The sequence below is a fragment of the Oculina patagonica genome, chromosome 4 (assembly GCF_052425735.1).
Source record: "Oculina patagonica isolate OP01 chromosome 4, crgOcupat, whole genome shotgun sequence".
In the NCBI taxonomy this organism is placed as follows: Eukaryota; Metazoa; Cnidaria; class Anthozoa; order Scleractinia; family Oculinidae; genus Oculina; species Oculina patagonica.
The window spans coordinates 16,983,660-16,998,697 of record NC_135761.1 but is presented as its reverse complement, the minus strand read 5'-3'; the positions used below and the strand labels follow the sequence as shown (position 1 = coordinate 16,998,697).

Sequence of the window (15,038 nt, the reverse complement as noted above, 5' to 3'; positions counted from 1 at the left end):
TGGGGCGCTGTTTTCAATATGGCGACCACCGGGCATTGTTAAAACTTCATAAAGCAGCAAAAATAGTGTGTTTTTGTCAGTCTTGGTACAAGAAAGAGTCTGTTAAATGCTAGAAAACCATGGGAAAGAAGCACAAGAGCAAGAAACATCACAAGAAAGGCACTGATGTCCCTGAAGGTGAGTAAATGTAAATGTCGGTCACGACATATTTCCACGCTGACCGGCAATTCGATTTAAAACACAATGATATGATGCTAAACATTCGACAAGTTGAGCGCAATAAATAATTTTCTTGTCCTTTAGAAAAACCCGAAAGGTCAGAGAAGGCTGAAAAAGCTGAAAAACCGATTAAACTAGTTCTAAAAGTTGGAGGTAGTAAAGAAAAAGTCAGTGCCAAGCCGGATCCTCATCAAAGTTCATCAAGTAGAGCTTCACTGAATCCAGACAAAACAAAGTCTAAAGAACATTCATCAAAAAAGAAGAAGAAAAAGAGATCATCTTCCAGAGAGAGAAAGAAGCCCAAGTTTGATCCTGGTTCTAGTGTAAGTATTAAGAATACTTGTATTTATTATTTTTAAGATTTCAGACAAAATGTTTTGTTTTGACATTTTATTATTACTAAGCTTATTATACTTTAATTAGTGCAGTGGTCAGATGTCTATTGGTACAAATTATAACATAGTCGATAAACACTTGATTAAATTCTTATGGTTTGGTAAATAACTGTTGAAATTATTTTATGACAATAAAACCTTTCACACTTTTTTTTACTTTTGTTATTGGTCATGTTGGGAAAATCTGTCAATACTGTACTGCTGAAAAGAGCACCTCAAAATTAGTCTATAAATAGCCACATTTGTGATTCATAGCTTACAAAACCATTAGCTTTAGCTTTAAAAAGTCAGGAACTTTTCAGACACTTGTGCCCCCCTCCAAAACACCCCCCTATACAAAAACCCACGCCCCTGTTTGCTGGTGGCCTCCAACTGACTGTAAAATTTCCTCACTTTGTAGAACCATATTAATGTTTGGCTTTTTTTTTTTGCAAGATACATGTATGAATTTCAAATTTGGCCACTAGTTTTAAGGTTCTTTTTCCAGCAGTGTTAATGTTGTAAGCTGTTCACCACCTGGCCAATATGAAAAGTTTCAAAAAGCCATGTAGATTTTCATATATTTGTTCACTTAATGAGTATACTTACATGTACTCCTGGTATTATGCAGGCCTGTCCATCGCCTTCGTCAATCAGTAGCCATGAAAAATCAAAGAGGAAAAGAGACAGGCAAGAGATGGAAGGAGAGAGCAGCAGTGTCGTTGATGCAGAAAGACCAATCAAGAAAATCTATATAAAACCAATTGAACCTCCAAACAGGTAAAGAATAAAATTTTAGTGTTATGACAAATTTTAGAAACAAGACAAGATGTGGTCATCCTTTCCTTGGTTTTAACAGCAAGTCTAACTAGCCTGCCAGCAGTTTTATTTATATTTATTTTTATTTTTTTCCAGAAACAACCCAGAGACAAGAAAAGTTGGCAGTAAGTTTGTAGGTTTAACTTGAACCTACCCAGGGACCAGTTTGTGTCATTTGGTGCTTTGATTTGTTGATCGACACACATCTGTATGAGATGTGAAACATGTCTTGTGAAGAGAACCAGAAAAGAATGATCTGAAGTAACATGTACAATCGGTTTTCACTCATTTATTTTTGTTGTAGGTTTTATTAGAGAACCAGAGATCTCACCTCTCCAGCTGTGTTTGGAAGATATCCACCGTACACTCCAAAGGTCAGTCAGTACATGTCTGATATTACCCTCAACTCTCTCTTAACAGACACCTTCAAAAGGCGGACACCTCTTTAAGACAGATACCTCATTAAGACGGACACATGGTGTTGGCCCCATCCCTGCTGTTTTTCAGTCATTTTACTATAACTAAACTCCCTATAAGGCAGACACCTCTCTAAAAGTTAAAACGGACAGTTGCAGCTGGTCCTGATGGTGTCCATTTTAGAGAAAGTTGACTGTAATACTGTTCTGTGCAGTTGTGAAATCAGGGTCTGTATTTATAGAACCATGGGAGGCACAGTGGCCAAATGGTCTTGTGGCCCAGGTTTGAGCCCTGGCCAGGGTCACTGCATTGTGTTCTTGGGCAACACGCTTTACTCTCATAGTGCCTCTCTCTACCCATGTGTATAAATGGGTACCAGCAACATAATGCTGGATGTACTGTAATTATAACCCTCTGATGGACTCGCATCCCATACGAAGAGGATCAGTTGAAACACTCCTAGTCACTTAATACTTCAGAAACTGGGATAAGCTCTGGTCTGATCCAGTCCACTAGGCCTAAACCTAGACTTGCCTTAATGAAACCAAAGTCCCGTATGAGGCAATAAAATGCTAAAATTATTTTCATCAGCCTTGCTTCCCGGTACTGAGTCAAGCTTGTTTATTTTATTTTCTCTATACAGGAAGGATACTCAAGGTTTCTTTGCCTACCCTGTGAATGACACCATAGCTCCAGGATACTCCAACATCATCACACGTCCGATGGACTTCAGCTCCATGAAATACAAGATTGATTCAAATGACTATCATTCTTTAGAGCACTTTAGGGTAAGGCAGACACACACAATCAACTGTTCTTGATGTGTACATGTATGACAGCTTTCTACACACAATTGTAAATTTTAATGCTTAGACATACAAACTATGAAACATCTTTTAAATTGTTTAAATGTGCATTTTATAAGGAGGCTTTACATCCAGTAATGGGGGAAAGTCAGGGCCTGATAACCAGACCTTTGCCATAGACAAGGCAAGTAGATCTTGCTAGAGGGTTCTGGGGGCATGCCCTCCAGAAATTTTTGAAATCTAGAAGCTCTGAAACTCTTTCAGATACCGGTACATTTTTCTTGAGGCATTTATTGAGAAATCAATCTTGTTCAACTGGAAATTATTTTTCTCAACAAAACAAATTTCGTTTTTAATTTTGTATAAAAATTTAGACGAGGCAAGTGCCTTGTCTTGCCTCTTGCTAGTTACGGCCCTAAAGGGGGGTTAAAACTTTTGAAAGTTTTTTTGTAAGGGACATCAAAGTTTGAGATACTATTTGCCAGTAAAAGGCTCAAGCTTACAGTGTAAGCTAGCTACAGTATTTGTCAGTTGCAGTTAAAATTGTGGCCGTTTGTCAACCACATTCGCATTCAGATGGACATTCACTGTTGTGGCTTGGGTGTAGCAGGCATAAAATTTTTCATTGGTGTCTATAGTATCTTCTCAAAGAATACCATTCCCTGCCACCAACAGGGCCTTATAAAGCATTATTTAGAAGCTCTTTTCTCCAATCCGCAAAGGTTCACACTTTTTGCATACATGTATTTCTTTTGTAGGATGATTTCTACTTGATGTGCAACAATGCTATGATTTACAATGCACCAGAGACAATTTATTACAAAGCAGCCAAGAGGATTATCCAAACAGGATCAAAACTTTTGGCTCCTGTAAGTACAAGTTAAGGAAAACTTCGCATCCACTGAGCAAGGGAACTGTTTTTTTTTTTTTTTTTTTTTCATTTCTGTAAGATCTGAATGTTGTATCTTGAAGTTCATTTTCTTCATTAAAACTAAAATCTTAATTTAAGATGTTTCGTCTTACCTCAGCACTAGGATAACAGCTGATGTAGTTTGTCAGCTATTGTTCTAGTGCTTAGGGGTAAAATGTAAGCTAAACATCTTAAATTATTAAGAATTTAGTTTTTTACTTAGAAAACATGCATGGTAGTTTGTAGAGGCATTAACTTACAATACTTACATGAATGTGCATTTTAAAAAATATGAGAAAGATCAGCTTTTTGTTAAGTATTTCCTATAGTACAACAATAAATTGCGCCGATGTAAGAGGTCAACCACGTCATTACCAACACAGGTAGAAATCTATCCGCATTTACAGCTTAGAGCAGTTTTCAATTGAGTGTCGTAAACCAAACCAAAGTAATCACTCTGGCTGGCCATCCAAGGCGTGAGCAACCCATTGTCCAATCACTCCGCGGGGACGGGCGTCACGGGTGGTCCGTGGTTGGAAGTGGCGCGAGATCAATCACTCGTAGTCCCAAATCAAACGCAATTTACTTTTGACACTCAAGTGAAAACCGCTCTATCCTTCAATCAAGACTTGATGTTTAACCCTTGAAATGAATCACTGACAGATTTGTATGTTTCCAGCAGATCAGGGTGTTACGTGTTTGCTCATTTAATTGTTCTCATTTAATCACCAGGATAAAATCAGGAACATGTACCGCAGTATTGGATTTCCCATACCTGAATATGAAGGTCATGAATCTGAGGGGCGTGGTTCAGATGAACCAATTGATGTTGACACAATAGACACTGAGGAAAATCATGTTCCACAGTCGACAAAGAGGTCCAAGCCAAGGTAATCAAGACGTTTTCCCCTTGTTTTATTCACATCATTGACTACTATTTTTTCCCCCTTTTTTTTTTTTTTTAGTTTTTTCTTTTTTTGTCTTTTTTTTATTGGGAAAAAAAAAAAAAAAATAAAAAAAAAAAAAAAAAAAAAAAAAAAAAAAAAAAAAAAACCCCAAAAACCAAAATAACGTGTCGCGAAAATTTCATGTAATAAGGTATCTACTTTTCTGCAGCCATTCAGCTGGTTACAGTATCCATTTTGAATGGCGTGTCTACCTGTTTCACTTGTCGTGAGTCTGTGCTTGCTGTGCATACAGCCATTCGAACGGACACCTTTTTCGCGTGAGAGGTCACATCTATTTTCAATGCAAAAATTGGAAACTGTAATAAAGGAAACAAAAACTCCCTTTTTTCTTCTTTTTTTTGGCTATGGGCATGGCGTCAGCAAATTTGTTAGTTTTTTTTTTTTTTTTTTTGCCATTACATCACATCACTAACACAATGTTCATTCGCTAGACTTGCAATTTTCTTTGCGCTGACGATACCTTATGGGGGGCCGCTATCTTCTGTCGCCAGTACAATTGAGCGAAATTTCCCTTATTTAGCCATGGATTTATTGCATGTCCTGTAAATGTGAACTGCTGTTTGACGCTTCTCATAACCAGTGAACATGTATCAAATTTGTCTTATAACATTTTCTTTAACTAGGAGTGAATCGAAGCACACCTCTGCTAGTCGTAAGATTCTCGCTCAAGTTCAGGCAGCATCAAGGCGAATGGCTGCCGAGCTGGAAGCAAAGCACCCCAACAGCAAGGTAAGTAATGTCCTCAAAAATGCGCATCAGTGAAGAAAAATCGACCAAAAAAAAAAATCTAACAAAGAGGAGGAAAGGGTTCATCCGGCTTAGATCTGTAGATCTGCTTCTGTAGCTGAAAGCACAAAAGACTGTAAGACCATAAGTCTAACAAAGCTGTAGCAACATATATATCGTAGTGTGTTTCATTGCCCCAGTTGATAATCCTGTACTAAACCACAAAAACAATCGACAGTCGCGTTTGTAAGTAAACTCGTTATATTCTGAATGAGGCAACTGTGACGGTTTGTTTACATTTCTTGTGTGAATCACTTTTGATTTTTTTGTTTCTTTTCTCGCATAGATTGGATTTCTACGACGAGACAAAGATGGAACAACGACTTTAGCTGTGGTAAACCCTGTGGATTCTGAAGGTAGCAACCATTCTTCAGTGAAATCGCCTAAGATATCAGGAATGGCCCTTTGAAATTAATTCGAAGGCATACCTAGTGTGTTCCAAGCGTTCGGTTCGTTGGGAAGCAGCGCTATTTTTTTTTTTTTTTTTTTTTTTTTTTTTAAAAAAAAAATTACAAAAAAAAAAAAAAAAAAAAAAAAAAAAAAAAAAAAAAAAAAAAAAAATAAAAATTTTTTAATAAATAAAAAAAAAACACAAACAAAAAAAAAACACCAAGCCAGGAGACTTCACGCTATTATTTTGCACTTTTTGACAAATGACGATTTTCAATCTCCTCGGCCAACTGAAGATCGTAGTCTCTCTATTAGATAGATACTTCCAGGCTTAGCTCGAGTTGGAATGTAATATCACATCACCAGTGTACACAGAGTTAGAAAAATATGTCGCAGAAAAGACAGTGTGCCGTGTTCTACAAGGCAGTTTTTCTTGCAAGTTTCGAAGTGAGTGTGGCGGTTTTCTGAAATGAACATGTCACGGTACAGTGTGTACGTTTTCAAGGCCTACATTTTGCAACTGCAACAGCTTTTTTTTTTTTTTTCTTTATACCTTGCCCCGGCGGCGTAACACTAAGCAAATAACTGATTTCGCACATCTTGTTTCGCAGCAACGCAACAAAATTGCGTGACAGCTGAGTTCTTGTAACGTGACTTTTGTCCATTTATACTGTTTCAGCCCCGGAGTACCGTCACGTTACCCTTGGTGCAGCTATAGGTAAAGTAGTCACCGGTTCACATACAACGGCTGGGTTTAAAGAAGACAAAAGAAACAAGGCTACCCCAGGTACGTAGTACATAAAAATACAGTTTTGAATAGGTGTGACATCTGATTATTGACTGCTATAAATAACATTTTTAATAATTTGGTGACTGAAATGTTTTGGCAATACCCCAAATAGACGTTTACTCTAAGTTTAGGTGGATCGTATCTACACGCAGGTAGATGATTCAATTTTGTATTTTGCCTGTTTTGTGGCGTCCGTTTGAGAATAGTAATTTATAACCTTTTTAATGTTTCAGTGTCATATCTGATGTATGGACCTTATGGCTCGTTCGCTCCTTCGTACGACTCGTCAAGAGCCACTATAACAAAAGAACAATCAGACTTGTTGTACAGTACTTATGGTGATGACACTGGTATACACTATGCCAAGAGGTTAGTCAGAAAATAAACACTATCTTACCGCGCTCTTGCCTCTAGTATTTGCTAAGATTATCGCTACATTATAACCCCTTTCCTTCCCTCCCCCCTTCCCACCCAAAACTTTTCCACAATCTTCCCCCCCTGGAATTGCAATAGTTTCTTGATGAGCATAGGCGTATTCTCAAGGTGTCTACAAATTGCCAATATCTTACGACTTTTCATCACTTTGCTACTTTTTAAAATTGTTATAAGTTTTCGTTCTTTCCAATATACAGTCTTCAAGCCTTTGTTAAGGACGCTTCCTCGTTTTCACATGAAGCGGTAGATAGACTGCTGGACGTTCTGACTGAAGGAGCACATTCAAAATACGTTAAACAAATGGCTGAGGTGAGATTAAAGCGACAGACTATAGCCAGCTAGTCTAGAACTTGTGACTATAGAGGTGATTTGGGATAATTTATTAAAGGTCTGGAATAGCTGTTAAACCTGTAAGGTGCAGTGGCCTAACGGCGACCACGTCAACCTCTTGTAGGTAAACCTCGTTTAATGAATAATTTTTTTCTTTTTTTTTCTGTTTCTTTTCAGATAGAGAAAGCTGAGGAAGAAAAGCAAGCAAGAGAAAATGAAAATGTCGAACAAAAAGTAGAAGTTACTGCTTCTGCGGAAAGTGAGGTAAAATAGTTTTACCCTAAATCTGTTTTAATATCGGTAACGATTAGAAACAGGTAGATGCGTGTTTCAAAATGTTGGTTCCTTCAAAAAAAAATAAAATACTGATGCTGAGTCAGATTTTGCTTTCGTACAAAACAAACTGTTCTTTGTGCCTGATTTTAATTCTTGGTTTGTATGTAATGAATCCACCAATCCTGCCAAAAACTCTATTCTAGCACATCGTCCATGTAGATAAAAAATCCACGATGTCTGTGGGGAGGCGCGGTGGCCTAATGGCTAGCACGCTGGACTGCCGATCGATCCTTCCAGGTTCGAGCCCTGGACGGGTCACTGCATTGTTTTCTTGGGCAAGACCCTTAACTCTCTCTGTGCAGTGTCTCTCTCCACCTAGGTTTATAAATGGGTACCGGCAAAATTTACTGCTGGGAGTACCCTGCGATGGACTAGTATCCCATCCAGGAGGGGGTAAAGTACTCCTAGTCGCTTCATGCTACGGAAACCGGGATAAGCTCCGGCCTTGCTCGAATACAGACCGTTTCGCGCAACGTTTAAACCGTGCTACAAGACTTGGCGCCGCATTGATTCAAGCTTCCAGACTACAGTCAGTCAGTGAGCTTCCCCCTTACGTCTTCCTTAGCTGAGGCCGAGGTCACTGACATCCTCTATAACTTGTTAACTTTTTTGTCTAGAATACTTGTTCGCTACATCTACACGCACCATTAAATGACATCAGTTGTAATAGTCTTGTTTATGTTTAACTTTAGCCAAGTCAAGAAGCGAACAAAACAGTCGCTGCATCCGGATCGGATGAGAATTCCAAGGTATGATAAATAATGTTGAGATAAACTGCATTAGTTTCATGGACATTGGGACTGTTTTTCGTCTTATGGGCGCTGAATGAAATGGAAACCTTTCCCTTTAAATTGTGCTTCAGAATACCAATCAAGTGAGGTTACAGTTAATTAAAGTCAGTAAACTGCGTGCGTATGCAGTCGCACCTTCCCGCTGTAACCGTCCTCGGAGACCCAGGGGCAGCTAGTGGGGGCGAGTGAAAGTCTCCGAGGATGCGCTGAACTTGCTGTGTCCGTCATACATAGCGTGCCGCATCCGTTATAGCTTTCCGTTGTTTCCAAAAGCAAAAAAAGAGTTTTTATTTTTACATGAGTGTCGAAAGTAATTCGCGTTTGCTTTAGTTTTGTGTTACAACGCTTAGTGATTAGTTAAAAACACTGGTGACACTTTCAATTTCTCAGCTAGTGAGAAGTAAAATCAAAACCAATCACGACTCTCACGTGCCCTTTTTCCGCCCTTCATGCCGGCTATATGTACTTGCTTCGAGTTTTGATTGGATCACTTCATTGTTTGCGTTCTTTGTGATTGGCCAGAGTGATTCCTTTACTTTTAGTTATACGACACTCGATTGAAAACGCGCTCTAAGACAGTGAACTAATCAAATGCAACCGGTGCAAAGCTCGGGAAATTGCGCGTAAGGTCTGGTATGACATTAGTTAACAACAAACAGCACCACCTCTCTGATTGGTGCTGAACGTTGCACTGGGTTTTTGAACCAGTTGGCTAATCACTGAGTTAGCAAAAGAAATACCAAAACAAACATAACTGGAAAATATCTCCATTTATAACTAGAATTCCTTTCTTCCCGACAGGTTTCATTGCCGGCCGCAGCTTCCACTACTCCAAACTCTTCGTCCACTGGTGAGATTTGGTCATTCGAGATATTTCTTTGTTTACTGATTTTGTAACAGTATTTCTTGGACGTTATAAAATCTAATCCTTGATTGCTTGTTTTCACAGGAGATGCAACGAAAATTGATATTCAGTCGCTGTTGTCTCTTGCGGACGAAGGGATTGATGTGTCTTTTTTAAAACCCTCAGGTATTGATCAATAAAAAAACAACGAGTTATTCATGTTTTGAGCATAAATAAGTAAAAAAAAAGTAATGAAAAACTGCAAGAAGCGACTAGTAGGATGTGATTCCACCCCTGGATGTGATTCCAGTCCATCGCAGACTTACTAAAAGGTGCTTTTGAACAAAATCGTATGTGCAGTGTTGAAACAAAAGCAAATTATGTAAAGGTTATGGTTGCTAAACATGGTTGAAATTGCTCGTTTTTTGTGTGTTTGTTTGTTTGTTTGTTTGTTTTGTCTCATAATAAAATAATTTTGATATAGATCGCGACGTTTTGACCTCTTTCTGCTGGTCTTCAACATCGACTGGTTGTGTATTACTGGTTGAAGCAAGTTCGGTCATAAGTAAAACATTTTTTTAACAATTGGTGATTGGTGTATTTTGTGATCCTCGTTGTTACAACAACAGCAAAGTTTGACACAGAGTGCGTGCTTTCAGTTGGCTTCAAGCTCTGGTTACTCTCATTGTGTAAAGATGCGAGCTTTTCGTTGCGGGACGTGAATGAGAGGCGGCTGTATTCGCAGGCTAGAGCTTTGGCTGTTTGATTTATTTACATTTTTTAACATCCCCATGTCTTTTTTTGTTTTATTTCTAGATGAAACGTCAAGCAGTGACTCTCTGAGGTGTGTTTCTTCTCAATCGCCGGGAACTTCTTTATTTCCTTTGCACATTTCATTTTTTCCCCCCTCTAATTAACGTTCTTTCTCTTTTACTAGTTCCTTGTTGTCGGACAAGTTACACGCAACTGGCAAACTGTTAGATGACCTCCAAGAGGTACAGAGCGCTCGACTTAGTCACAGACCAGACGGCCCCACGGGACCCACCCCTGAGGTGGTCATACGACCCTCCTCTCAGGAAAAGATAATCGGTAAGAGGCTTGGTAAATAGTTTCTGTTAAAAGCGTGAAGTAATTTGTAGCCTAAAATACACAATTTAAGCGAGCGGGCGCATTTTTGATCTGGCGAGCGCCATCTTGGATTCGAACTCGGGAGAGGCTTGGAGCGAGATTTAAAAAGTAAAACCCCAAATTCAAAGGAGTGAGGCTGAATGAAAAGTGTGGGGGAAGGGGGGGGGGGGGGGGGGGGGAGGAAAAATACTTTCCTCCTCGCTCCCTCCCTGGCCTCGTTCTCTCGTCTCCACCCTCTACATTTGCGACTCCAAGGCAAATACGCTCACCCATCAAGAACGCCTGCATTGTAGGTTAAGTTATTTGTGTTTATTGCTGTTTCTGTTGTTTTACTGTAGTCGTACTACTCAGTTTGCTATTGTTGCACGTTAGCGTTTTACTTTTCGAAAGACACATTTTCTCGTGTAGACTTAAATATGGCTTCAGTTTCTAATGTAAATGTTTATATTTTATTGCACAGCGGATCGTGTTACAGAGAATCTAAAAGATCTTACGGCACAGGTAGGAAAATTAGTAGAGCCTACAATGGAATAGTGTGTGGGTTCTTTAACGTCCCCTGCTACAAAACTGAGGATAGAGAAGACGGGACCTACGGTTTATCGTCCTTTTCCGAGAAGACTAGAGTGTCTAACCATTGAATTACGTACTGTTACAACCGCAGAGTCACAACAAGAGGTAAACAAGTTGACAATCGCTCGTGGAAATCGAGAACGAGTACAGTTGTCTAGTTGCTTTAGTTGAACCTTCTGTGTACAAATTATACATTTTGTAATTTTTTCATGATGAATGAAAAGGGGAACTGTTTTCTAAAACCTGAATTATGCTACACGGCCGGTCTTGACTGTCGACGGATGGTTCAGAGTTACACAATTTCTCAAGTTTGCCGAAAAGTTGCCTTACATAACGTGACAGGTTACGTCATTTTTATGCCTCGGTATATCTTCTCATCGACCATATGCTCTCCACCAATGAGCGCGCGGAAACCCTGTCAGTTATTATAAAATTATCTCGACTGCGGGCATTCTTTGTTGTTATTTTCTTTGAAATCCACGGTAAGGCGTGCGCGAAATGGAGAGTAAAATAGAGCTGCCCGCCGTGTTAATTTTCTTAATTCCATGCATGTTTATTCGTTGCAGGTTTGCCCAGAAGACGTCATTTCAGTGGACAGTATACGTGCTGCTATCGGCGTAGGGCTAGTACCCAATGCCCCGCGACAGAAACCTGAAGAAAAGACAGCGGCCGACGAAAAGACAGGTACTGAACCTTTTTGGTGAGAACTCTTTGGTGTTTCTGTTTTACATTAAATACCGCATTTTCTGTCAATATGGCCCAAGGAGCCTTCTTTGTTGGAGGGCTTCTTGAAGTCTAGCGATATAGATTATTTTGTTTCACTGACTGACTGACTGACTGACTAACTGATTGATTGATTGATTGATTGATTGATTGATTGATTGATTGATTTATTGATTTATTGATTGATCGCCCAGCTTAAAAGATCCAGTATGCATCGAATGCAATCAAGTCTCGAGTTCAATTTTATTTACCAGCCCTTTCCTACATTTCGGTATCTCTTTCAGCCTAATAAAAATATCCATGCCTTCTTTTGCGAACGGTGTTTAAGATTTTTTCTATGTCGGTTTTGTCTTGTAGAGTCGGCCGTGCAAAGTATGGAAACCGCTGACTCGACACTCCAGACATCGGCGGAACTGTCTTGACAAAACTCCTCGCGTCTATATCCCGACTTTTTTAAAAGCTCCAAGCCTTATTTATTATAAGACAAAAACAAGAAAAGATCTGTACTGTATTTTTTGTATGTTCAATAAAAATGTGCTCAAAGTTTGTTTTTTCTGTCAGTGTGAACGCACCAGTACACAACCATTAACACATCAGGGGTGGGGGTGGCTCCCCCTTTTTTTTCCTTCCCTCTCTTTTTTTTTTTTTTTTTTTTTTTCTTCTTTTTCAGTGGCATGCCTGTAACTACTATCTCGTTAGATAAATAGACACATAAAAATATTTATTTTTATTTATTTATTATAAAAAAGATTACTGCCACATGATATTCATGTTTCAACTAAGTTTAACTCAACATAAAACGTGTGGCTTCATAGCCCAGTTGGTAGAGCATCGTACCGGTATCGCGGAGGTCACGGGTTCGAATCCCATGAAGCCCTGAATCTTTTTCAGGTTTCTTTTTTCCCAAATGCTTATTGCGGGTTTCAGTGATATGCAAACTCTAAAACTCAATCCGCACCCAACGGTTTACAATTTTTGCTTTTACGAACCTCTAGAAAAACAGAAGTTCACTTTAACCCGGTCAAAGTGTCACTTCCGTCAGCTGTGATTGGTTAATTTCGATCCATTTTGTTTGTTTCTGTTTTTCATGGTTCGTTTGCAGTCGAAATAATTATGATTGACGGAAGCGAAAACCGCATAAGCAAAATTGGTGTTCTCACGGAGAGGATCGTGTCCTTGCTTGTTTTTCTCCGCCGTGCAGAACAGTGATATATTTTTTCCTGTCAAGAAACGTCCACTGGACGATCTAGACCGAGAGAAGAGTGCGAAAATTAGTTCCCAGTTCTTGTACTACTTTCGTATAATGAGTTGGGGTCCGATAATGAATCTTGTGCAGCATGCGATTTCCGATTCGCGCATTATTTGCGTGCACGAAAATAAATCCTTAAACAAACAACAGCCTTCACCTTCAAAAACGGCGCCAGTAAGTGTGTCAGTTAAAACCAATGTGTCACAGTGAGCCAGGTGTGTGTGTGGAAATAAATCCCGTATCAACTGAATCCGGGGACGGCAGCGAACTACACGCAAAGTCTTTAGTCCGGTTGATTTTTGATTCCCCCCAAAAAACCCTCCGGCATCATTTTGCACAATACAACTGGACATTTTCCTTTCTGTTGAGACAAAATAAAGTATTCATAAAACGTTTAAAAGTAGTTATTGTGTTATCAGTTACATCTTTTCCGTTCTTTTCAAACTTGCCAATAAAAGAAAATCTCAATGAACCAGCAGATCGATAAAATAAAATGATAATAAAAACGACTGTCACCTTTTGACTTTTCGCTATGTTTCGGTAACGAACATGTAGGCCGAATAGTAAACTGTGCTCAGAATTGAAAAGACTTGAATTACAACGATTAAGTAAGATGAAGATATAAGATCAGTTTCAGTACACTGTATCTTCAAAGGCAAAAAATGGTTCACAAAATATTTTTGCTGATAACAGGGTGGCCAAAACATTTCAAAGCTGTTTTTTCATGTCACTATGTGGAACGATGTTTACCATTCATTTGGTGATTTGATTGTAAACATGTTGACGACATTTTTAATTTATTTCCCTCGGGCATTTACGCAAATCCTTGAGATAATATAAATATTTGACGCGATTTTTTTTCATGTTTGCATTTTGAATCATCAGTGTAAAGTCGTGTTCGAAATCACTCTGTTATTTAACGTAAGATCGCTTACACGCTCTGGTACGACTATACTTCGTGGCGTTGTTTGAGCAAACGAGTAATCAAGAACTATTTTTATGCCCAAATCCATTTGTTAAACTGAGGGATTCGCCATTAGTAAAAAGTGTGAAAAACCTCTTTGGAACATTTTTCGCTGGATATAATATCCAACGATTTGCATGAGGAATCATTTCGCCTTTGGGTGTAACGAGAAGGTTATTATAATTATCGCCGAGTGGATAGAAGACTGCAATTTACACTTTTAATAAACAGACATGCGTTGAATACGCACGCGACAGCTGGGGGAATTATGCCAAAACAACAAACAGAAACAAAACCATTCTCAGTCGTCAAACAGTGCAGGAAAGCGAGCTGAGCCGCGAGATAGGACGATAACTTATTTACTCCCAAGAAAGGAAGCTCGAATTGTGAAGCCGCAGTCCTTTACCGTTAATTTTTTTGGAGAGGAAGAGACATGAAGCCGTCATCAAACAGCCTTCTGCCAAAACAAAGCGGGCAAGAGATATCCGCACTGATGCACATTTCTACTCTCGACGACCACGTTTACCGATACAGCTACAATTTAGGAATGCTGGACCTTCGGGCGAAACGAAAGGAAAATGCGATGATTTTTGCGGGGAGAAAACCAGTTAAAATTCAGCGAAGTACGCACGAGTTCAGTGCTTTGGATAGACTGGAAAGTGAACAGATGCATAACATTGACTTTCCGACTAAAATTGACGTCGCCCCTTTAAAGAATTGTCCGCCGGTAGAAACTGAAATAATTGATAATGGGCAGGAGAATGTCTGCAAGGTTCAAGAAGTAATTTTGCCTAAGAAAATATGTGTAAACGTGTGTAAGGCGGAAACGAATGACCCTAAAGAAACGCTAGAGACGTTCACAACTGAAACAACTCGAATAAGCCCGGTTCCTAACACAGAACAAGTATGCATTACGAAAGACGGCGAAGAAGAAACGGATTTCAACGCACAAATTTTGCCGGCAATCGAGAAATTTCGCAGAGCTGCCCGTGTTCTTGGGGTTTGTTTACCACCGCAGGAATTGTATTGTCTGCAAAGACGAAATGGTATATGCGAAGGAAACTCCATCGAACATAAAACACTGCTTCGTATTTTGAACAAGAGATTTTAGATCTAAGATGTTATCGTGGGAACATAACAAGTGCACAGATCAAATATCGGAAATAATTCAGAACCGATATGGAGAATT

The 15,038-nt window shown here is 39.2% G+C and overlaps 1 protein-coding gene across 1 annotated transcript; it reads left to right on the top strand.

Annotated features, from left to right (window-relative positions):
• The first annotated feature begins 5 nt into the window (after positions 1-5).
• Positions 6-12,179, top strand: LOC144649747 (bromodomain-containing protein 7-like). The gene is made up of 22 exons (XM_078509324.1): positions 6-177; positions 304-542; positions 1,225-1,373; positions 1,509-1,537; positions 1,717-1,786; positions 2,473-2,617; positions 3,394-3,504; positions 4,278-4,435; positions 5,137-5,242; positions 5,586-5,655; positions 6,369-6,476; positions 6,713-6,848; positions 7,112-7,223; positions 7,422-7,508; positions 8,273-8,329; positions 9,173-9,221; positions 9,321-9,401; positions 10,032-10,059; positions 10,153-10,304; positions 10,804-10,844; positions 11,480-11,597; positions 11,994-12,179. Exons 1-22 carry the CDS (start codon positions 120-122, stop codon positions 12,056-12,058), a joined length of 2,169 nt encoding a protein of 722 aa, XP_078365450.1. The 5' UTR covers positions 6-119; the 3' UTR covers positions 12,059-12,179.
• The last annotated feature ends 2,859 nt before the right edge of the window (positions 12,180-15,038 follow it).